Below are 22,649 nucleotides of genomic sequence, written 5' to 3' on the forward strand. Positions count from 1 at the left end.
AAAACAAACCTTCAACTTCTATACAGAATGTTTCTTCAAGAACTAAGAAACAGATTAAAACAAGCAGGGGATTCCTTATTGAAAATGTCACATTCTTTAGCTCAATTTATTCAAGTTTTTATCAAAGTCATAATTCTGCTATTGATTATTTAGGTAATTGAAACCTGTAGACATCTTATTTTGGAATGTCGTTCTGTCATTTTGTGATTTATCATTCCATGCCTTACATTCCATGTGCTTCCCGTGAGCTCCAGAATTTTTATGCTTCTGCTAGTTATAGACACTATCAGACATCTACATTAGCTAATAGATAACGTTAGAATTCTTAAGGAACCTCTATATCCTCTCACATCTCTTTCTTTCAGGAGATTATCACAGGAGCAGGACATAGTAGTGCCATAGATTGGTGGGCTCTTGGTAAGCATTTAACTATATGGTAGCATTCATTACTTTGTCTCTTTGCTTGAAGATTTATGCATCCAAAAGTATGTTTGTTTGACAACTAACAATTAACAACCCTTTCTTATCAAACTTTCCCATGTGAAATTTTAATGTCTACTTGTCTAGCATGTAGCCATCAAATAAGTCTAAATTTTGTGGGAAAATGGGCCACTAGAATGGGCTTCCTTATTATAGGTAGCAATATATGATCCATGCAGCAAAAGAATTTCCTTTTGAAGGCAAGATGACAATAACTGCTTGCTTCTTGCTTCCTAATAGCATGTTGACCATCATAAGGATTGTTGCAAGGTTAAAGTACCGAGGAACAGGCTTGTACAGTTCATGATGAACAGGAAAACACCAGGTCCTCAAACCTTGAAGTGACCATAAGTTACATGTAAAAAGCAATTATAACATTAGGTGAAGTCAACAAGCAGTCGAAGTAGCAAGGTATCCAATTTTACATGCAGCGAAAAATTTCATCAGATCTGGCCAGACACTGTAGGAACTAGAAAGTGCAAAGGGGTGGGAACTTTCAAGTTTTCCATTATTCACTTTAAGCACTTCTTTATCAACTTTGGACCAAATTCTTGATCATTTTAACTCCTCTCAAACCTCATGGATGGCCAGTCATTCTCTACCAATCCTACCTCAATTACTCAATGAACAATTTTTGCGATTACAAAACTAATATATATCCCTCTCCAATTAGAACATAGGTTACTAATATATATCCCTCTACAATTAAAACATTGCTCAAATACAAGGTAAGCAAAATTTTCAATTCCCAAGTAGAACAAAAAGGCATAAGAATTCTATCACATATGCACAATAATAATAATAATAATGATAATTGGCTTGCTATCGAGGAAGAGTGTAGCTCAATATATCCTGTAATAAACTCATGCTATGCTTGTATAACAAGCGCCTACCACATTTTAAAAAGCAAGTTGCCAAGTTTAATAACTGTTTAGGTTCTTTACTGGCCCTCAGAATCCTATAATTACTCATATAACAATGTTAATGTCTATAACCAAAAACAACCTTAGTCAACAAAATGGCCTGCATGCAGCAGAAAATGTCTAGTTTTGGTTTGGAGAAAATTAGATACATCATACAAAGAGCAGAACATGAAATTACCTGCTCAACATAATTATGGAATGCCTTTATGATTGAAGGTATACATAGGCATCTTTATGCAACTTACAAACAGAAATAGTTGAGGTATCTATTCAGATATTGCTACAAGCAACTGTCTTGCATATGTTAGTCTACAACGTTAATTGTATATGATCATAATCTTACTGATATATGAGGCAGATACTTACATATAATTTATGTGAAATATTTTACTTGCAACATTTTGTACACCTAGTTGAGTGAATTGGCTCCTGTAACTAATGCTCTTTGCGACAAACTAAAATGTATATTTTCATCTAAATATGCAAAAAGGGACCAGTGGTCCATTATCCAATGCATGTAACACCTCAATTATTGACCATCAAGTGATCAGTCACTGAACTACCTTACAAGTAGCTCTAATCACCTTCTTAATCATGTCTTAATAGGCTTCTTTTCAATCTTTGTAATAATTGACAGAGCAAATAGACTTTTCCAGATCTACATTCTTTTGATAATCAGCCAAATTGGATATATTATAGCCTTGACTACTTTTTCAAACTGCAGGAATTTTGTTGTATGAGATGTTATATGGCCGTACACCTTTTCGAGGAAAGCATAGGCAAAGGACATTTGCCAACATTTTGCACAAAGACCTCACCTTCCCTAGTAGCATTCCAGTAAGAAAATGTCTCTAATCAGATCTTGTAATTCTTCATTCTCTAAATTTAGTCTATAGCTGATGCCTAACCAGTTTTTTTACCTATTTTATAATATATAATCTCCAATTTTATAATATCAGCTTACATTAAGGCATTAGTTGTCACAATTCTATTTCAATTAGGCAACAACCAACAAGGCAGGCTCTAACCATCAAAAGGGGGTTGGCTCTAAGCCAGGATGGCACTGCAAAAGGATTTAGCACATACAGTTAGATTTCAAGCTTCCACATGTAGTTGGGAAATGTTATCTGTTAATGTGCAAAACATCAGGTTCCTTGCTAAGGCTTCATTAGCATGTAGGATGCCCCACTTTCAACCTGACCCAACAGAGATAAACAGACAGACGCGCAGACACTTTATATAGATCAGATAAGTGCTTCCAAATTGTGTTCAAATTTGTTATCAACAAACACAGTTGAAAATGTGAGGTTCCTGACCAGGGCTTATTAGCATGTCGGAAAGTTCCCTCAGATCTGACAGGTGCTTCCAAACCAGTTTACAACCTTGTTCCTCAGAATCCCACAGAAGTCTGCTAATTTATGCTAAAAATAAATCATGTTCATAACAAGTATGAATTTTTCATTTCCTATCATCATCTCAGTTTTATAAGTTGCAACTATTCCACAAAAATGGTAATGTCTATATCGCATGTCTAGTGAACAAATAATGCCAAAGCGAGTTTTCTACATCTAAGGACTTAATTATTAGTTTTAGCTGTCAGTCCTATCACTCATATAATGCTTAGATGGTAAAACATTTGAACTTTAATAGTTCTACACGAGCTCCCACAAGTACGATAGAAATGGAGTCCATTTAGCACAAGCTGGCAGAACCAGACAAGCCAATCAAATAAATTCTAAATTATTCCTCCTGATTGTAATTCTTGAAGATTCTCCATATAATGACTAAATTTATTTGGAGCAAGATTCGCCGAACCGGTACTAAGACTCGTACCAGTCAGCATTTGGTATGGGTCGATACCGGTGCGAACCGGACGAAACCGATGGTTTTGTCCGATTCCGGCCGGTTTTGGCTAGAGCCAATCAAATTCCGGCCCTCTAGGGGCCGGAACCATTTTCTCGGTTCGGCTCAGTTCGGCTTTCTTTGATTTGGAGGTCCCAGCCTCCCAAGCTTATAACTAAAAGGAGTACTTTTGGACTTAAGTTTCCACCAAGAGCAGCATAGATATCTTAGAGCTATGTCAAAACAAGAAGGAATTTAATCTTAGATTTTCTCCTTTTCTAAACACATGGACAGTATAGCCATTAGCCAGTTTGCCGCCAACTGAGTCATCATCCAACAAAAGTGACCTTAGCCTTTTGACACATTAGAGTAGCTCTTGAAGTTTGTCGAATATTCTACTCAGCCAATCAGGCAGTACCTCTACCATGGATAAACCTTCTGAACTTTGGTTCCACACATAGCTAACCATCAACCACTCTACATTGAGATCTCATCTTGGCTTTAGTTTCCCAAGCAGCTTTAAAGAGATTAGGAAATCTGCTGAAATGTGAACAGTCCCACAACCACGTAGCTCTCCAAGAGCCACACAATCTGCCATCACCAACTGAACATTAGTAGTGCACAAAAACATCTGCTGACTTCATCACACCGATAAGGAGGAGGCTCCTTTTGAGGAAACAAGGCTGAAAACTAATGCAGAGTTACCTCTAAAATAAACAGCTTTAATTACACTAGTCCATAAGTTAGGAGAATCATCATCAAGCAATCTCTAGAGACACTTGCCAAATAAAATCCTTAAGGATAATGATGGGTAGGGGATAAACTGGAGAATCATCATCAAGCAATCTCTAGAGACACTTGCCAAATAAAATCCTTAAGGGTAATGATGGGTAGGGGATAAACCCCGTTTATCCCCATTAAATCCAGAAACAAGTGCCAAACAGGAGTTTAGACCAGTAAGGTTAGCTACACCCAGCAATCTAGTCAAACCAGGTTTAATAAGTTTAATTCAATAACAAGGGGGAGCTGCTATGGGCTATCATCAGTTGCATGGTACATCGTACCGACCTGAACCGAGCAATGCCGGGCATATTGTACCGTACCAGTTCGATACTGGTATCCGGTACAATGGCGTACCGATACTCGGTACACTAGAAAATCTCGTACCGTATCGTACCGATATCGTGCTAGTGTGGCACCGTTACGGAGTCCAGTATTGAGACTGTGAACCTTGATCTGTTGGTTTAAGTCATATTAAATTCCATTTATTCCAAAAATGCCTCTCATTCCCATTTAGAGAATACATATTTATTAAAAATGTTATTATCTCATAATATTATTATAGTTTAAAATATCAACATCTTGGTATACTATATTATGTCATATCATATCATATAATACCATATTATAGTGAAATATTGTATCATATTATGTTATTGCACGCTTTATCAATTTACTGCTTTATCATGGTTAATATAATATTAAAATATTCTAATATTAAATGGCTTTAAGATAAAGGAAATTGCAAGGGCAAATTTATGCATCACAGCAAAATATTACCTTTTTCTTTTCTTATCCTCAGCATCCAAATTCCAGACAATACAACAACAAAATCACAACTATTACTTGATTATAGCAGCATTTCTCCCAAGCAGAAGGAATACTTATCCCAACTAAATCTATCCAAAATTAAGTCTACCTGGAATATAGCCTACTTATCCCCATATATACCAACTCATTTTATCCTAGGCCCAAATGCTTTTTCCAGTACTCTCAGCAAAAGAATAAATGTTGATGAAGTTGATTCCTACTTGGCTAATTGTGTCTACTGGGCAGGTTAGCCTTGCAGCCAGGCAGTTAATCCATGGATTGCTCCACAGAGACCCTGCTTATCGTTTGGGATCAAATATTGGTGCAAGTGAAATCAAACAACATCCTTTCTTCCGTGAGATTAATTGGCCTCTAATTCGTTGCATGGTAATTTAGATCAGGGTGATCAATATTTATTCCCCTTTGGAAAGCAATAATTCATGAAAACATCTACCTATTTTCATATATTTATATTTTTGCAGACTCCACCTCAGCTAGATGTTCCTCTTCAACTGATTGGGAAAGAAGATCATTCAAAAGCTAAGGATATGCAGTGGGATGATGAGGATATGCTTGTTCAAAGTCTAGAAACACTTTAAGGGTGAGAATTACTTTCCAGCTAACATGTATAAGCAATATCTTGCAAGATATATGCATGCGCTAGTCAAAGAAATGCTCCATATATATTAAAACTTGTGTTTATAGAAAACAAAATTCTTTTAGAACAGAGCCACTAAGGCAGGAAATGCTGAACATATGCCAGATAAGCCCCTCAAGGATTCTGGCATGTCAGGCATAGTTTCTCTCTGATTTTTGTAAGCTAGATACTTTTTGGAAGCAACAGTGCTTTCTGGGATCATCATTAAATGCCCATATCAAGGCATGTCCAACTTGCAGATTGAAGCTACACGCTGCTGAGCCATGTATCATCTTTCAGAGACCTAATTAGAAATGGGCACCTTCTAAGTCTTTATCTTGCAGTATATCCACTAAAGCTTGCCCAAGCTACCAGTAACCAGTTTTTGCCAATCATCATGCTGCTTTTTTCATAACATTTGGATCTCACAAATGATTATTGTAGAACAATTAAAAGCAGCAGTTTTGTTTTTTTCCTGACTATTGGTTTTGCATAAACGGTGCAGGTACTTGCTTGGGTGAGAGGATCTAGTGCTTTTCTTCCCTCACAAATGTCCAATTGCTTTGTTAAGAGATTATCGTCCTATCTGGATAAACATTGGTGAGGGAAATGGACAGGTCATCATGCACAGCAAAGAGAAGTGATGCATATTACTTTGTTATTTTGGATGAGGAAAATGCTATACTGTAATCAGAGAACAAAAGGACAATGTCATGTCAAGGTGTTACAGATTTCTTTGTTGCTAAGGACCACTTGGCCCCTGAAACATAAGATACTCTTTCTGAAAGAACAATCAAAAGGCTATTACAAGGGCATGTTTCTGTATATGTGCTAAATACTTTTGTACTTCTATCTGGTTTAAATAAAATTGCGATTTATGATTGTATGAACTCAGGAGGACATATCATTAGGCTTTGCTTTATGCATGGCCTACCGGATGGGAGGAAATATTAAATATCTTCATCTTTTGAAGACCAAAAGACTGAAGGGTTCAACATCCAACCTTATCTGAGAAATACTGTGAGGGCACCCCAACCTCAGGGTTCGAACTCTGGTCTCCTCCACTTGGGAGAGCAATGCCAACAGGCTGAGAGAGGGCTGGTTCAACATCAGTCTTGTAAGCTTAAAGGCAATTAAAAATTTGATCAAAATTGTAGCTAATTTATTCTCATTTGAGTTCAACTTCACAGCTTCATTAATTCACCTGAAGAAACTTCTTGTAGAAGACGTTCATACATGTCCGCTAAAGTCTTATCTATGCGGAAATGCTAATGACTCTGGGTGGAAACTTGCTAAAGGAGAATATTATGAAGGTACAGGCGAAGGCTCTGTCTGTTACTGAGTTTTGCAATTTATCACCTATATAGTATAACTAAAATTGTGGAGTTTGAATTATGAAGCAAGTCACAAGGTTATTGGAGTAACAAGACAGTCTTTTGATGGTCAAGCTCAAATGTTTTTGAAGCAGCTTAAATCTTACCAGATCAGCTCAGAACATGTTTCATATTAATGAATAAATGAAAAGAGTTGGAATTGAAGGATTTTCATAGATGAGATAACGAAGGCTTATATACATCCAACTGCTATATGTGCAAATTGGGATGGTAGAACAAAACCTAACCCTAAGAGGGAGGGAAAAAAATGATCTTTGAAATCCTGCAATCTCAACTTCGAGCTAATATTGAGTCTGTATTCATATACTAGAGCAGAATTAGTAACTCAATTGGGTGTAAAAGTAGTAACTAGACCTGATCCAGCTCCATCCTACAATATGCATTCAGAATTACTTCAGCCTAACCAGCCAACCTGATCCATTACACAAAAAGATTTGGCAAAGGCTAATAAGTTTGACTCAAAGTTCAGCCAGATTAGGCCATGATCTTGTGGAATCCGCAGCCGTATCTGCAGCCCTCATGATCTCCTTTCTAAAATCTCCAATACCAAGCTTTCCAACTAGAGATCTTATGTATTGTTGTAATACAAGCTCAAGGCCCTATCCATGAAGTTATCTGAAGAATGCAAATACGTTGTCTGCAATATAATCTTCCAGGAATAAAGGTCTCCCATTCAACTAAACTAAAGTTGGACAATATTGGTGATGAAAGTGCCAATATCGCATGATAGGTGTAAAGGCTAGTCACTCAATAAGCACTGGCATGATATTATCCTTATTCAGAGAATCCATTCAAAGTAGAGAGTATTCCACGATGAATAAAAAATAAAGGAGATTTTTGTGCTGTTTGTCATTCACATGCCAAGAGCAGTCTTATATCACTGTATATATTAGCCAGGTCTTCAAACAACAAGCTTCCAGAGTACTCTCTCATCGTAATAAGATAATTGCATGAATCCTTGTTTGGTGGGATTAATGCACCCACAAATTCACAGAAACCTATGAAAGGGGGAAAAGCTTGTGCGCTACTGCAGGTGCATAAACTCAAGCAAGGCAGAAGAAACAATTACTACAAGAAGAAGCTAAGTTTGATATGCCCGTAAGACGAGAAAGTAAAAATATATAGAGAAAGTACAGTTCTAACCTGTATTCACAGATAAGTGGCTCTGAAGTGACATATCAGATTTAAGCAATGGTCATATTTTCAAAATTCAGACTACAATCGTGATGGGATGGAAAATTGATCTAATAATAAGAACCAGACAATCAACTGCTAGCAGCTTTTACACGATTTTCAAGCCACTGAGAATCCAGGGAGCATGAACTTGGAGACACTGAGTGCTATAGCTTCCATAAGACCAAACAGTATGAAAATAAAGCAATGAAGATTCAAACTGATGATAGGATACTTCTAAAAGCCTGCAACAAGAAAATAAGTGGTCAATTTCGAAAGCCCACCTCTAAACATGACAAGAATATCAGAACCAAAGATATGTCAGCGGCTCTAAAAGCCTGTCCTATTTGGAATCTAATTAGCCGTAGTATAAGGCAAAAAATGCTTGAAACATCTGAAGAAAACAATGGACATATCAGTACTTTATCTAGAAAATTCACCAATTAAAAGTAGAATGACCTAAAAATTATTCTGTAACTATTTTTTTCAGTTTGAGAATGGTGGAAAAAGCAATGAATTGAGCTAGAATAACATATAGTATGTGAACTATATACAGCATATTATCTCAGGATATATGGAAGCAAAGAATTTATTTAAGGATGTTCAAAGAGTTTCGGTGATCCAACGGAAAGTAGAGCATGCAATGCCATCAGCCAGAGGTGATGGCTGCATCTCTAATTTCTCAAATGGTACAATCACTCCTATGATCATATATTAACTCCCACTTTCTTCTTGGTCCCTTTTCTGAAAGTTGCAACTGATGTTGCAACCATGAAGCAGAATGATGGTATTGGTAAAAAGAACCTGGTAAGAAGTCACTAAATGTTGCGGCTATTTTGGAAGTTTAAGAACTAGCACTTCATTATGGAGAGTGTTTAGGTTCTTTGGGTGTCGCTCAGTGGTGCAAACAAGCCAAGTCAAGCCAAGTAGTAAGCCCCTCAGATTCCTCTTTATACCAAAGAGGTATCTAAGCACATGTTGAGCTTGACAACACATGTTCAAGCTCGTCTTGTTAATTAAATGGATCAAACAAGCTCGTTATCAAACCAAGATAGACTTCTATTTATTTTTGTGAGCCCAAAGTGTTCGAGCTTGGTCTTTTATGAGTCGAACAATAAAATATGTTTCGGTTTTATTCACTTCCTAGTGTTATGCAACCTAGTGTTATGTAGAATAAAGAAGGGAATAAATCTTACTTGTACATGCTTAACTTTGTTATTGGTGGTAGTGGTGGTGATTGCTGTAGGTGTTCTCGATTAAGGGAGGATTATTAGCAGATAACAACTTGTTTTGCTGATAGATTGGATTAGAGCAGAAATAAATAGCCTAGGTTACAAGCATCTTTTATTTCTAGCTTCTAGGAGTAGTTCTATAATTTTGAGGGCCCGATGCAACAGATAAACAAAGGAAGGATAGATGTGCTGCCTGTACCAATCCATGATGTATGGCACATATCATGCCAGTGTTGGACCAGTACATGGCATGATAGCTGACCTAACCACCCTCAAGCCATGCAGAATTAGTATCCATATTTTCCAGTGAGCCAAACATTGGCATTACATGGCATGCGTTTTACTAATGCTAGGTGGGAAGAACACCAACAGACAGCACATAAAACCTTGGGTCAAAGGGTCTTGCTGGGTCCATTGATTAGTCGATTGCCTCAATTTTAGTAATGCCAAGATAGGCTTGTTGTAAAGGGATGGATGATATACAGAGTGTATTTAAAGGAGTAAAGTGGAAAATAATTTAGAGAAATAAAATCAAATGAAAAATATCATATTCAGCAAGCAAAGGATCATGCTAGGCAATTGAAGATTATCAAATTTGGATATGGCTATAGGTAATATGGAATATCAAATTTTGGAAGATGGCAGACTGGTATAGTATGTAAAGAAGATTATCACATGGAAACTTAAGAGGTTTTTTTCAGTGGGGAAGCTAAAAAAAAGGCCAAGAAAGAGAATCTAGAAAACGCCACAAAGATGGAAATGGTTCCCCTTGGAATTATGTTAAAGTGATCATGCAACTTCCATTGCATTAGTGAAACTAGAATTTGTTTTTTTTTCATACAGTGACATCAAGAAAGTCTTTCTAGATCATTGGAGAGGTGAATTTGCATATGCAGTGATCTTTAAGGAATTGAATGACAAACTTATTCTGGCCTACTTATGTATAGGCCAGATGATCAGGCAGGCACTTTTGGACGAGCCAAATAGGAGTAGAGAGAACTGGATCAGCCATTATTGTTGCTAGCAAATTGGCATCATAGTTTTTATTTGAGATTGTGTCGAAAATTGATAATATTGTAAGTATAAAGATGAATGTGCTAGTTAAAATTATTAGCATCGAGGAGACAGCCTTAAAGGCACTCATTAGATGGCAGAATTGTAAATATAGGAGACACTAATAAGAATGCTATAAATCATGGTTTTAGATCTAGGTAGGATATCCCAAGGGATATTAGAATGGTGTAGCAACTGAAGTGTTAGGACAAGATCGTCTCATCATCATCCTAGCGTCCAGATTGGTGCATCTTAGAACATCCCCCATCCCAAGTGTCGCGATAGGGCGGGACAGCGGGATGGTGGGGCATCTTATTCTATTGAAAAACCAAGATGACCTTGTCCCATAAAATTTAAAATTTGATACAAGCATTCAAATTTTAAAACAAGTGTCTCTCAACTTGCATAAATTATCAAACAACGGTAAGATATTATTTCAAAGTCAGTAAAATTCAATGTCATTATGGTTTTGTAAGTAAAAATCCAAAGTATTTAGCTTACCCTTACTTGATCTCAAGGAATATTGAACATCATTACAAATTGCAATGCTGTTTTGGTGGAAGATAACTACAGCTTACATCTATTGCAACACGATGATAATTAATATAAGATAGAAATACAAAGATGTATAGGAGTTGCATTGAAGGGGGAGACCAGCCTTTGGAGGAATCAAGTGGTCAAAAGTGACTCACAAAGCCAACTTTTTTACCAATATACAGGAGACCAGGTGATAGTGATTACATGATTACCTTAACGCACTAGCATTTCAATGATCACAAATTACTAGGGCTAATAATTGCAAGCATGTCATTTTTTTAACTGAATAATTTAAGGAATTCGATTTTTTGCCACAAGTTTCTCAATTTAATTTAGAATAATATCTCTGCATTTCATATTCTGGGGGGGAAATTAAACACCTTGAATACTTCTCATCATAAGAGAATGGGTGGCATCAAAGTAGTTTCATTAGTGAAATAAAAGTTGAACATCATCATGGAGGTAATTAAAAGCATAAGCCAGCAACAGGTGTTGGAACAAAGAAAACACGACAAGTTTTTCAAAAATCTGTTAAAAGAGAAGTTTCTCATTTTCTATCTCATAATTTCCATAATTCCAGCTCTCTCCATCACATTGACTAGCATCCATTGACAATACAGAGATGCAATATGATTGTCATCAATACTCTTCAGTAGAGTCATTTGCAAATCTGATATTGTACTAAACATTAGAGAACAACATCAAGAAGAGCACATCAGTAGCAACTAGATTAAAGGTTGCACTCACCAATTAATCCCAGGATGAGATCAAAAGGGTCTCTGCAAGTTCTTCTTTCCAAAGATGGCCTCCCAAACCATTGGAGAGAATGGGCCTTTCTTGTCCAAATGCTCTCTAACAGCTTTCTCATCCATAGCAAAACCTCTCTCCCTCAAAGTCCTTACCAGGCTCCCAGCTTCCTCCACCCCCTTCTCCTTGCAATACGTATCAACCAAACCGGTGAAGGTTGCCGCATTTGGTAAATGCCCGGCACCCAACATCTCGATGCAGTACTCAACAGAATCCTCCAATTTCCCCCCTTTGCACAAGCCCTGAATCAGAACCGCATAGCTAAAAGCGTTCGGCATGATCCCATTCTTCTGCATCTTCCTGAAAATCCTCTTTGCATCATCAAACTTTGCTGCCTTGCAGAACCCTTCTACAACCGCCGTGTAAATCACAACCTCAGGGATTGTTCCCTTCTCACGCATTAGCCCGAATAGCTTCATTGCTTCTTGAATCAATCCATCTTTGCAGAGCCCATCAAGCATGGCAACTGCATTGGGGATGAGCCCCGTCTCCTTCATCTTCTTGAAAATTTCATCGGCATCTTCCGATTGGGACTCGGGCACCATGGAGTCAGGTCCATATGATTGTTTCGTTTGCTTCTGAGGAGCTTCCTCCACCTTTCCACCACGGCCTGCATCACCAAGATTCAGTTTTTTGAAGAGGGTATCTCCAGTCTTATCACCACCTTTCTCTATCTCAGCGGAATCTTTCAACTGATCACCAGTGTCGATTGATTCTTTGTTTTTCTCTTCACTCTTGGGTCCATCGGAGAACAGAGACGCCGATTTTGGTCCCGGAATTCCAAAATTTTCCTCATAATCTTCACCATGATTCCTGAACCTCTGGCGAGAATAGCCAGAATCTTCTCTCCGTTCTCCCCTCATGGGCCTTTCAGGGATTCGGCTCTCCGGAGTTCGGCGGCCTCGACCCAGAATCTTATCCTCATCTTTGAGCCCGTGGAAGAGATCTCCGGATCCACCATCCAGTCTCCTCTCCCCCCTCAAAGGCCTCGTATTCACCGTCCTTTCCTCCTCACCATCGTCCCCAAAGTTGAGACTTTTAAGGAAGAGATCTTCCGAGGGGTCCTCTCTTCTTCTTTCACCCCTCATGGGCCTATTGGGGCTGGTGCTGAAATGCGTATTGTATACAGAACGAAGGAGGAGATCCCCGGGAGAAGAGCTCTCCAAGATCGAATCCTTGGGCAAATGGGAAACATTCCAGCAGAAAAGTTTGGAAACCCGAACCCTAGCTTGCATTGCTGTTACTCCTTTGCTTTCCTCCTCCGAGAGAGAAAGGGCGAGGGTTTAGGGAAGGAATAAAATTGCGGAGATTTCTGGAATGACTGAATTACCCATTACGAGGGTATATTTATACGGGAGAGAAAGTGTAATGTGAGGGTAATATGGTCATAATAAAAATTGATGAGAACGGGGTTGGCTGATGAAAGGGGATAAAGGCCTCGTTCAATTTATCTTGTCAGCAATTGTGAAAGGTGAGAACCAAAAATTTCAGCCATGGGTTCAGGCAGCAGCTTTGGTTGAAATGGAGATTCTTACCAAGAAGGTGAGTTTTTTTTTTTTTGTTTAATTCCCTTTTTCATGTTGGTGGACTAATTCCCTTGTTTTCTTTTCTAATTCTATCTTTTTAATATCATTTAAAGGAACACTATTCAAGTTGAGAGATTATGGACTCCCAAGTTGGACATAGCCATCGGGCCTAATTTCTGCTGTAGAGCCCGGCCCGAGCCCGGCCCGGCCCGGGTTTTGATCAGCTCTACTCCCAACATGATTTATTTGAAAGCTAGGAGAATTGTGTATCCGTTTCTGTCTACTATGTGGGACAACACCAATGACCTGCTTCGAGAACAGCCCATGTCAGATTTTAGTTGCAAGTATTCAAACCCAAAACTTGTGCAAATTGTCATGTTTTAGAAAGCATGGGTAGTACCAGAAAAAAAGAGGATTAAAAAGTAGTGTTCTTGAGAGAGAGAGAGAGAATTTGGTGATTTCTTACTTTGCAAGGTGAAGGAGACCTTACTATCTCATTTGGTATTCTTCATAACAGCAATCATCCCTTGGTTCTTCCAATCTGAGCTACTGGTTTTCTTGTTGACTCATTTGTCTGATTTGTGGAAGCAGATTAAGAATTTGGCTTTAAACACCACCTTTGGTTGTGGAAAAAAGCTGATTTTCTCCCACAATTTAGTTGTCTTTTTTGTGTTCCATAGTTTATTCTATCTCGTAGTTGCTAGTCCATTTTGGTATAGACTTGCATGTATTCAACATTAATTTTATTCAGTGTCATTTAGAAACCATGGAAAGGAGCAGCAACCAGAAGAGTAGTATTATGGGATTCCTTAGAGAGAGGGTTCGTCGATGGAAGCATGCAGAATATGTTCAAAAGATGCAAGCGGCTAGAGTTCCTTGATGGAGAGAGAGCCTGTGAGAACTGGAATTACTTGAACAGTATTGGAATTCAAGAGAGGAAACTTACCTGTGGTGTTTCCAAGTGCCCCAGGATCCTCACTCTGGGCTTGAATGAGAAGCTTGTACCTACAGTCCAATGCCTCACAGCCTTGGGAACAAAACCTGGTGGAGTGGTTCTGGCCAGCCAAAGTTTCCCACATACTTGCCCACAGTGTAGAAGAGAAGCTCTGCTCGCTACTAGCCTTCTTCCAAGCAATGGGAGTCTCTGAAAAGCAACTGGGTAAGTTGTTGTTACTCAACCCAAGGCTCATCAGTTACAGCATTGAGACTAAATTTTCTCAGATTATAGATTTCTTTGCAAGCTTAGGACTTAAATAAAGAAGGTGTGATTGGTAAAATTTTGGCGAAGAACCCGTTCATTATGGGTTACAGTGTTGAGAAACGGCTCCAACCCACAAAGGAGTTTCTGAAATTGATAGGCTTAAATGAGTTTGATCTTCAAAGGGTGGTTCTCAATTTTCCAGAGGTACTATGCAGAGATGTGAATAAAGTTTTGAGACCCGATTTAGTTTTCTTAAAGAGCTGTGGGTTTTACCATGAACAAATTGCAGTGATGGTGGCCTCATATCCTCCTGTTTTAATCAAGAACATCAAAATTCTCTGGAGCCCAGAATCAGATTCTTGGTAGAAGAGATGGGGAGGGGAATTAGTGAGGCAGCAGATTATCCTGAATTCTTTCGGCATGGTCTGAAGAAGAGTCTGGAGTCCCGACAGAAGTTGGTGAAGCAGAAGATCATAGATTGTAGCTTAAGTGAGCTGCTTAACTGCAATCAGAAGAACTTCATTTAAAAGTTCAGCTTGATTGCAGGCTGCTTGTGATTTCCCCCCCCCCCCCCTTTTTTTCTCTTTTGTTCTTTCGCATATTTAATGTAATGGTTGGAGCATGTATGTCTTGCGTTTGAACATGCATGAATGAAGTGATGCCATAGCAGCAAGCCTTGGTTCTTTGGAGTCTCCTGCTCCCACCTTAACCCCCTTTTTGATGGTTGTGTGTTGGATGCTGGGGAGGTTAGAGGTTTAGTGCATTACCCATGATGAAAGAGTGTACAGCTCTGCACTTGGACAATTGATGATGCCCATCAGTCCACAGCCAACCAATCCATATCATTATCCAATGCACAGTGTAAAGTGGTGAGTAATCTTGATTTCAGTCAAGCATTTGTTTGATATTTTCTTTGATGAAATGCACGCACCAATGGTGGAGTCTTGTGATATGCTAGGATAAGTATGGCCAGTGCTCGATCATCTGTGACCTTGATGTTGACCAAGTGCATACTTTGAGTCGCTTGCAGCACTCTGGAAAGTCTGAGCTTCCACCTTGTGCTTGAACTTCAACTAGGGATCTCCAATGCGCCTGGTTATCACCGGTGGAAGTTCATTGCAGTAGGAGGTTTAGCTTCCCTTGACATCAAATGACCTCAGCTCCATTCCTCCAGAAAAAATCTCTTCCAGGTTTCATTAGATTAAAAGACGATGCTTCCTCAGCTGCGGAATATGAATGAGCATTATAGACGTCGAGATCAATTAGAGAATGTTTCTTTTCATTCCTCATGAGCCACTTATTTGCCAGATTGCTAACAGTATTGAAACTCAAAAATTGTTCTCAAAATGCAGAACTAAACATCATATTCAAGGAAAAGGATTCTTTATATATTTCAAGTGGTACAGGGTAAGACAATGGTCCATCCAACTTTATCAACAATGCAGACAAGGAAAAGGAAAGAAATTTAGAAGATTTTCAGGTTGGCAGCGCCAGGTATCAGCTTTTTCAAGATAGCAGCAGTCTGTGTAACTCTTACCAAGTAATACAAGTTCCATGTTATGCAGCAGGCTCATTGAGTAACCCGGACAATAGTGCAGTGTCGGACAACTCAATCAGCTGAAACTTACAGGGGCAAATTATAATTGCAGCAGCATTGGCATGACAGTGAAATATGAACATTATATCCACACCAATGGTACATCAATGGTAGATAGTCCTTTCAGTGCCCCTCATTTGGTACACCGAGAGACCATGCGAATAGAATGCCCGTAGAGGAAAAAAAATCATCAACCTCTAGTTGCCTCACAAGATATAGATCACTCGGATAAACCACTCTCATCTTCAGCATTTTCTGATGCTGAATGCCTAGGGAAAAATTCTTCTTGTGGGTACATATTTGTAAATAGCTGCCACATACAAAACAGAGAACCAAAATCTAGTCAGAATTTATGCTAAAAATAATTATATGGCCATGAAGAAATATATTAATTTCTTAATATTCTGTTTCAAAGTTTTCTATCTGAAAATGTAGTAAGACATCTCTGGATAAATTCTTTTCTCATTATTTTTCCCGGCCTATTGACGCAGATAGCCAAAACATATGTATTTGCTGTCTCCTCACAGATGACTGAAGCCAACCAATTTGAATCTGGATTGCAAGTTAAATGGAACAGCATACCAGAACACTGGGAATGCCGAATGAACATATCATCAAGCATTCATAATTTAAGATAGTTGAAGGTCTTGGCGAATAAGTTACATTCAAGCAAAGTTATTGGATTTAGTGCCATAGTCCTCTGACAAGACAGTAACATGGAAACAATTTAAGGTGGTAGGAAGCGGAATTAAACAGATGAATTTGGTATCACCCCTCGCTACTAACGGAAAATGATCGATGGCCTGCAATTCTTTCAGGTTTCACATGTTTGCCATGAGGGAAACCAACCAGCTGATTGATTGGCTGGTCATGCCGTTGATATCAATGATGCATTTCTACGGATGGATGTCGTTAACCATAGCCTTGCCTTATTGGTTCAGCAAGATGCAATGGGTTGTACTAATGCTTGGATGATGTAATTTTTGGGGTCCTTCCCCCTTATTCAAAAAAAAAAAAAGAAGGTAAAGTACCTGTTTTGTTGATTCCAGTATCTTTCTATAGTCAAGATTCTCATCGGGCATGGGGCACGAAAATACAGCACTAAATGAAGCCTGCAATAGTAGACAAATTTTGTCAAAATGGGAAGAAGGAAAAGTGCCAGATGAAAATCTAAGCATGTGGTGTTTGCAGATATAACCATCCACAGGTATTTTTTTTCTTTTTTTGTTAGGAATAGTTACCCCCAAATTTTGTTTGTACATACACCAGTCGTTATTCCCTTTTTTTTATGCAAACCAACTTCTGTCTCACAGAATTAAAAGTTGATGGTCAAAGAATATACCTGTGTACGCTCTTGAACATGCACACTGCTCCAAAGGAGGGTTGGCCTGGTTTCTCCCGTACCCTCATCATTTGTTGATATACCACCTTTGGAGATGTCTGAGTTCTGAACAATGAAAAGAGCATTCATGGCTGCACATACATATTCCTTTCCTAAAATAACATCATCACATGGTGTTGAAAGGTACACCACAAACCTGAAACAAAAGAAACACAAATGACTGAATTCCTAGTACAGACTTGGGACAGTTCTAAAATGCATTAGCTTTTCCATTTTAGAGTACTCCCATGCAGATATAATCATTACTCAGTAGAACATGTAAGTATGTGAAGCATGTCATTTCCGTAAATTATTTATTTGCCATTTTCCACGTGAATTCTTACATAAAATTATGCAAAAGTTATGCTTTGAACAAGCTAAAAGATGTGTAATTTTCTTTTAGGGAGGTGAAAAAACTTACAATCCTGAAGGACAAACTGCTACATTGCTGCTTAACTGAAGTGCTCGAACAGTTGTCAGCTGCTCAGAGTGTAGTGCTATATCAAGAGAACTTTTCAGTTAAAATCTCGGACCAAATTAGTAATTATGCAGTTCAAGAAAAAATTCCAGATGAAAAGGAACTACAGGGGGGGAGAGAGATATATATGTATGGAAATGCATGCGTACATAAGAAAACATAAATATAAAGGGGTGTAGATCTTACATTTAGGAGGGAAAACCACCAGAATATTTGATGACCCTTGCTGTATGGGACCACTGGTTATGCAGACTCCTCGCGCAACATACCCAGTTAAATTTGAGGCGTTCAAACCTTCACATACAATATTTGAATGTGCGACTGAAGATGGAACTTGGAATGATGGTTCCATTACCAGGTGATGGCTAAATATATCTTGATGAGATGCCAGTCTAACACCTTTATACTGTCCACTTTCCTGAGTAATATGATAGAATTCTTGTCAACTATACCTAGCACACATCATTATGATCCCCAAAAGAACAGTAGAAATTAAGGTTGATGGATATAAATCGATGAAATACAGAGTTGGGCCACAAACAGATGTCGGTGAAAATTACTGTATATGCTTTATCTTGTTCAAAACATAGTTTAGGTAAAGCATAACAAAATGCAGTCAGATTTAGAATATCAAGACAATTTAATTTTTGAAAGGTCACAACTCACAACCAAGTGGTTTGCTAGCATTGATATCCCATCAGTTTAGCATAATGCTATGGGAGTATGGGACCCAATCCTAATAGAAAATTTTCCTCTGCAACCCTGACATCCCACATGGCATGAGGTGATTGGTGCAATTTGTAGGGTTGGCATGATTCATGAAGGATTTCTGGTATGAAGCATCAAATCCCCCCATGCCACATGGTTTGCCAGTGGTGCAGCGAAGAAGTTTGATGATAGGGTTGAGGCCTTATAGCATTTTTCATTAGGTTATGTTATTGTTGACAATCAAACTCAACATGCCCTATGCCAGGATGGCTATAAATATGGTTAAAGAGGTTCATGAAACATATAAGTCTAAGAAGCTTTTATTTAGTATACATCACTTCTGAAAATGATAGGTACAACAACTGTGGTAATTGAAATGTCGAGATAGTTGTTGTTGTACCTTGTCAATAAGAAGGGAAACAACTGGCATCCGCAAAACCTGCATATACACACACAAAAAAAGGGGAAAAAGATCAAGACTCGGACTATACGTCATCTGAAAAACAGAGAAACTTCAAGTGGCCATGGGAAAAAACAAAAGGTGGCCCAAATATTAGGACAATTAGATGCAGTAAGAAATTCAGTAAATATAGACTCTAAATTGCCTCAACAACAAGATGCTGCCAAAAGACTAGAAATTTCTCACTTCTCAAAAATTAAATGTTTAACAGATAGTCTTTCAGTTATTTTTCTTAAGACAAAAAGTCCAACAGACAGGCAAGACAAGCAACTTCAAAGATGGTACATCGGCAAATTAGAAATACTTACATAAAGAGCACCTTTAACAGCAGCACAACGACAGAAGGCTTGAGGTAGTTCTCCATGGCCATACATAGGATAGATGAATGCACTTACTGCATTAGGAAACCTGGCACGATTTCAGAGAGTAAGAAAGAAATCGAAAGCTAGAATTAAAAGGAGCCTTCTTGGTGATGTGAATGAAATACGGTCACAATGAAAGAAGGTAGCTAGCAATATCAAAAGCTTGAAATGCATAACCCAAGGTTAGCTAATATTGATTGTAATCTTTGCCGAACAAGAATTAAGTAGGGATGCATAAAGATTGGCGCCTAACTAATAGATCAAACTCTACATCAATGTACATCGTCTTAGTACTGGACTGCATACCGGTGCCACACTCATTGTGTTGGTACGGTACGGTACAGAGCCGGTTCAACGTACCGAGTGTTAGTACGCTCCCCATACCGCATATCGGTACCGAATTGATGTGGTACGGTACACCCCATACTGCCTAGTTCGGTACGATGCGGTGAACCTTGTTTTACATCGTTTATGCCAAGGTGATGGGCCAATCATATGGAAAATTTTGGATACCCCAGCCCAGACCCATCCATTGTGCATCCCTTATTTTAAGGCCAACCAATATTTGGTTATTCCTAAATATTGTTTTCTCATTTACAAAACCCAACTTCAAGCATATTGACATTGTCAGGTTCTTATTATGCAGAATTTAATTTTTATTTGAGCCACCAAGTTGGAAGTGTAAGTTAACTCATGCCAAGTAGTGCCACTCAAATTGTTCTTTACAGCAATCTGTTGACCTCACGGAGTGTGTTTATGTGGTTCAAGTCCCAAATCTAGTGGAGGCATGATAAGCTTGCAAGTACAATATTAAAAATATCATATGAAGAAATTGATATTTCTGATTAGTTGCTAATTTTGCTATAATTCTATTGAATGTTTCACCATTCCAAAGGACAACAATGAACAAAGATATCGAACATCTTTAAAACCTAGTGCCAACATGATCCTTTACAACATATTTTTTTTGGTGGGAGAGGAGGTGGGTGGAATTATAACTTACTGAATACCCACATTAGAGGTCCTGCTAATGTCTCTCATTCAAAATAGACTTCAAGCATTTCTATACTCTAGGAGTTCTAAGAGAACCAAAGCATACAAAAAGTTCCGACTGCAAAAGCATTGCCAACTGACATATAATGTTTCCAGGTCACATGGAGTGTCTCCAGCAAACTCTTTGATTGTGTGAAGTTCTTCTTTAAGCACCATGTTGATCATGTTAGTAAGCTCTTGCACGGTGTTGCTCCACGATAACTAGGTGAGTTAGCTTGACTACCAAACTTAAACTACATGAGATGCTGATGAACTTGCATTTGCATTCAGAAGCTCCAAAGATATGGGTATCCACTTGCAAAATCTTGAAAGGATGTCTTGGAGCCCTAATACCCCAGACTTAAGAATCAAAATCGAAACTCACTTGAGCTCATTCTCTTGGGGAAGATGGACAATGATCTATCACGTCAGGAATAGAAGCTTTGCTCATTCATTGTTGCTCATTGTTTAGGGGCATACATGCTGCTATTTGGATGCACATATACTTGACCAATAAATTTCATCTATATAAATAAAGCCTCAACATTTGCCAAAACAATATGGAACAAGTTCGCAGATTCTAAACCAATGAGGAAGCAAATGAATGAAGCCGCCAATTTTCCCCTCCAACAAATATGTTCAAGATAAATGGAAAATAAGCATCGCATTTCCAGTTCAACATGTTTGATGTAATGGTGGTGGCAATATCATCAATATATGGACAACTTCAGACAGCGCTGTAAAAGATTGGCTAGTTATACCTTTTTCCGATAAATCTGAAGAGGCATATCAGTACATGCAAATCAGAAATATATATAGCATTTGAGTTACTTTACGCTAAGTGTCATCATATACCTTTCTTTTAAAAATTCCACCCTTCAGAAATATATCTCTTAGTGTTGAGTCCAAGATGAAAACTCAATAAACCGAAAAAAGCATATATGTGAGCCTTAAAGCTTACCTCCCAACAGAAGAGTTGTAAAGAGCTAAACTCTCAATGCCCTCTTTTGTTGTGATCAATTTCTTGCAAGACTCTGCATTATCTTGATCATAATTTGCTAGGGCAATTGCATATAGAATAATCCTAAGAGAATGCAGGTCACAGTGGTTAGCCATACAAAGAGTATAAGAACAAACAATAACATCAACACTAAAGAACAAAGGATGATCCCATGAGCAAATGAATACAACGAGCAATAGAAGTTCAAGCCACATGGAAATAACAGAAGAATAGTAGTGGGAAAAATTACAATAGATCGAAAGAGTAAGAAAAAAATGGTCTATTTAGCAAAAACAGACTGAAAGAACCACATCAAAATCTCAAAAAATAGAACAATCATGCAATTTAAAGCAAATATACAGAATCCCAAGCAGAAGAAATCCACAGAGCATGCCGAGAGGGAAGGGTAAAACAATCCCTACGATTTAATCTTGGGAGGAAGCCGCTGCTTCTTAAGGAATTCTGCAAACGGGATCTCCAAATCCTCCGCCGAGATCCCGACAGCCGCCTCCGCCGCCGCCGCCGCCGCCCCCTCGCCGTCGCCCGATCCTATATGCTGCTGAACCAGCTTCAGGAACTTCATCATCTCTCTCTTCTCCGCCAACCCAAGTGTCCGGTCCCTAAAGATCGCCTGCCTCGAGTCCGGCACCGAGCAGAGCCGCCCCTCCCAGTAGATTAGGCTCGCCTCCACGCTCTTGAACTCGATGTGGTGGCTCGCCCCTGACCGCAGCATCAGATCCACCGCCTCGTCGGCACAGTAGAGGACCCTCGGCCCGGCGAGATCCAATAGAAAGTCCTTCGAGGGCTCTGGAGAAGATCCGGTGATCTCGATCTCGGAGTAAAGCCGGTGGGAGTGGAGGTCAATGGCGGCGTAGGAGGAGGAAGGGGAGGGGGCGGAGGGGGGAGGGGATGGGTCCGGCGGCAGCGGGGGGGCGTTGAAGAAGGAGGGGAGGGAGGGGAGGGGGAGTGAAGAGAAATGAGAACCGTAGAAAGTGTTGGCGTCGAGGTGGAGGACGGATTTCCCGGAGGCGGCGGCGGCGGCGGCGAGGAGGGATTCGGGGAGGCCGGTGCCGAGGACGATGAGGTCGAAGGTGGTGGGGTCGATGGTGGGGAAGTCGGTCGGGAAGGAGGAGGAGGAGGTCTCGGCCATGGCGAGAAGGGTGGGGGGAGAGGAAGAGAACGCGTTTGTCGGACTCGGTTAGGTTTACAACCGAACCAGGGGAAAGGCGGAGCGAG

At 39.2% G+C, this 22,649-nt stretch overlaps 3 protein-coding genes and 1 pseudogene across 5 annotated transcripts in view; 2 read left to right on the forward strand and 2 right to left on the reverse strand.

The window, feature by feature from the left end:
• LOC103711883 (phototropin-2) overlaps positions 1-6,362 on the forward strand; it is a 35,812-nt gene extending 29,450 nt beyond the window's left edge. The window contains exons 20-24 of one of the 2 annotated variants that reach the window (XM_008798203.4): positions 366-417; positions 2,128-2,240; positions 5,082-5,222; positions 5,318-5,436; positions 5,978-6,362. In XM_008798203.4, coding sequence (XP_008796425.2) covers positions 366-417; positions 2,128-2,240; positions 5,082-5,222; positions 5,318-5,434 — 423 coding nt within the window. In that variant the 3' untranslated portion in view covers positions 5,435-5,436; positions 5,978-6,362. Of the gene's footprint in view, positions 1-365; positions 418-2,127; positions 2,241-5,081; positions 5,223-5,317; positions 5,437-5,977 lie in introns of those variants that run through there. The other variant, XR_001879763.3, reaches the window with a different exon arrangement.
• A 1,603-nt stretch (positions 6,363-7,965) lies between these two features.
• Positions 7,966-12,949, reverse strand: LOC120107506 (pentatricopeptide repeat-containing protein At4g38150-like). The gene is made up of 2 exons (XM_039120799.1): positions 11,609-12,949; positions 7,966-8,284 (listed from the first exon to the last, which is right to left on the reverse strand). Exon 1 carries the CDS (start codon positions 12,901-12,903, stop codon positions 11,629-11,631), a length of 1,275 nt encoding a protein of 424 aa, XP_038976727.1. The 5' UTR covers positions 12,904-12,949; the 3' UTR covers positions 7,966-8,284; positions 11,609-11,628.
• Positions 12,950-13,025: 76 nt separating this feature from the next.
• Positions 13,026-14,922, forward strand: LOC120107507 (annotated as a pseudogene).
• An 839-nt stretch (positions 14,923-15,761) lies between these two features.
• LOC120107501 (rab escort protein 1-like) lies at positions 15,762-22,615 on the reverse strand. 2 transcript variants are annotated; one of them, XM_039120792.1, is made up of 9 exons: positions 21,836-22,615; positions 21,375-21,497; positions 19,328-19,427; positions 18,960-18,998; positions 18,038-18,269; positions 17,795-17,870; positions 17,335-17,530; positions 17,024-17,104; positions 15,762-16,302 (listed from the first exon to the last, which is right to left on the reverse strand). In XM_039120792.1, exons 1-9 carry the CDS (start codon positions 22,561-22,563, stop codon positions 16,213-16,215), a joined length of 1,665 nt encoding a protein of 554 aa, XP_038976720.1. In that variant the 5' UTR covers positions 22,564-22,615; the 3' UTR covers positions 15,762-16,212. The 2 variants fall into 2 exon arrangements, with proteins under 2 accessions (XP_038976720.1, XP_038976721.1); XM_039120793.1 differs by lacking the exon at positions 18,960-18,998.
• Between the last annotated feature and the right edge of the window lie 34 nt (positions 22,616-22,649).

The sequence above is a fragment of the Phoenix dactylifera genome, unplaced genomic scaffold (genome assembly GCF_009389715.1).
Source record: "Phoenix dactylifera cultivar Barhee BC4 unplaced genomic scaffold, palm_55x_up_171113_PBpolish2nd_filt_p 000883F, whole genome shotgun sequence".
Taxonomy (NCBI): Eukaryota; Viridiplantae; Streptophyta; class Magnoliopsida; order Arecales; family Arecaceae; genus Phoenix; species Phoenix dactylifera.

What these genes read in the sequence shown, in the direction of transcription:
- LOC120107501 (XM_039120792.1), bottom strand. Translation starts at nt 22,563, where the DNA reads ATGGCCGAGACCTCCTCCTCCTCCTTCCCGACCGACTTCCCCACCATC. An exon ending in CTTCCTCCCAAGATTAAATC is followed by an intron (nt 21,498 to 21,835) that starts GTAGGGATTGTT and finishes GCATTCTCTTAG; the next exon opens with GATTATTCTATATGCAATTG. An exon ending in TACAACTCTTCTGTTGGGAG is followed by an intron (nt 19,428 to 21,374) that starts GTAAGCTTTAAG and finishes AAATCGTGCCAG; the next exon opens with GTTTCCTAATGCAGTAAGTG.
- LOC120107506 (XM_039120799.1), bottom strand. Translation starts at nt 12,903, where the DNA reads ATGCAAGCTAGGGTTCGGGTTTCCAAACTTTTCTGCTGGAATGTTTCC.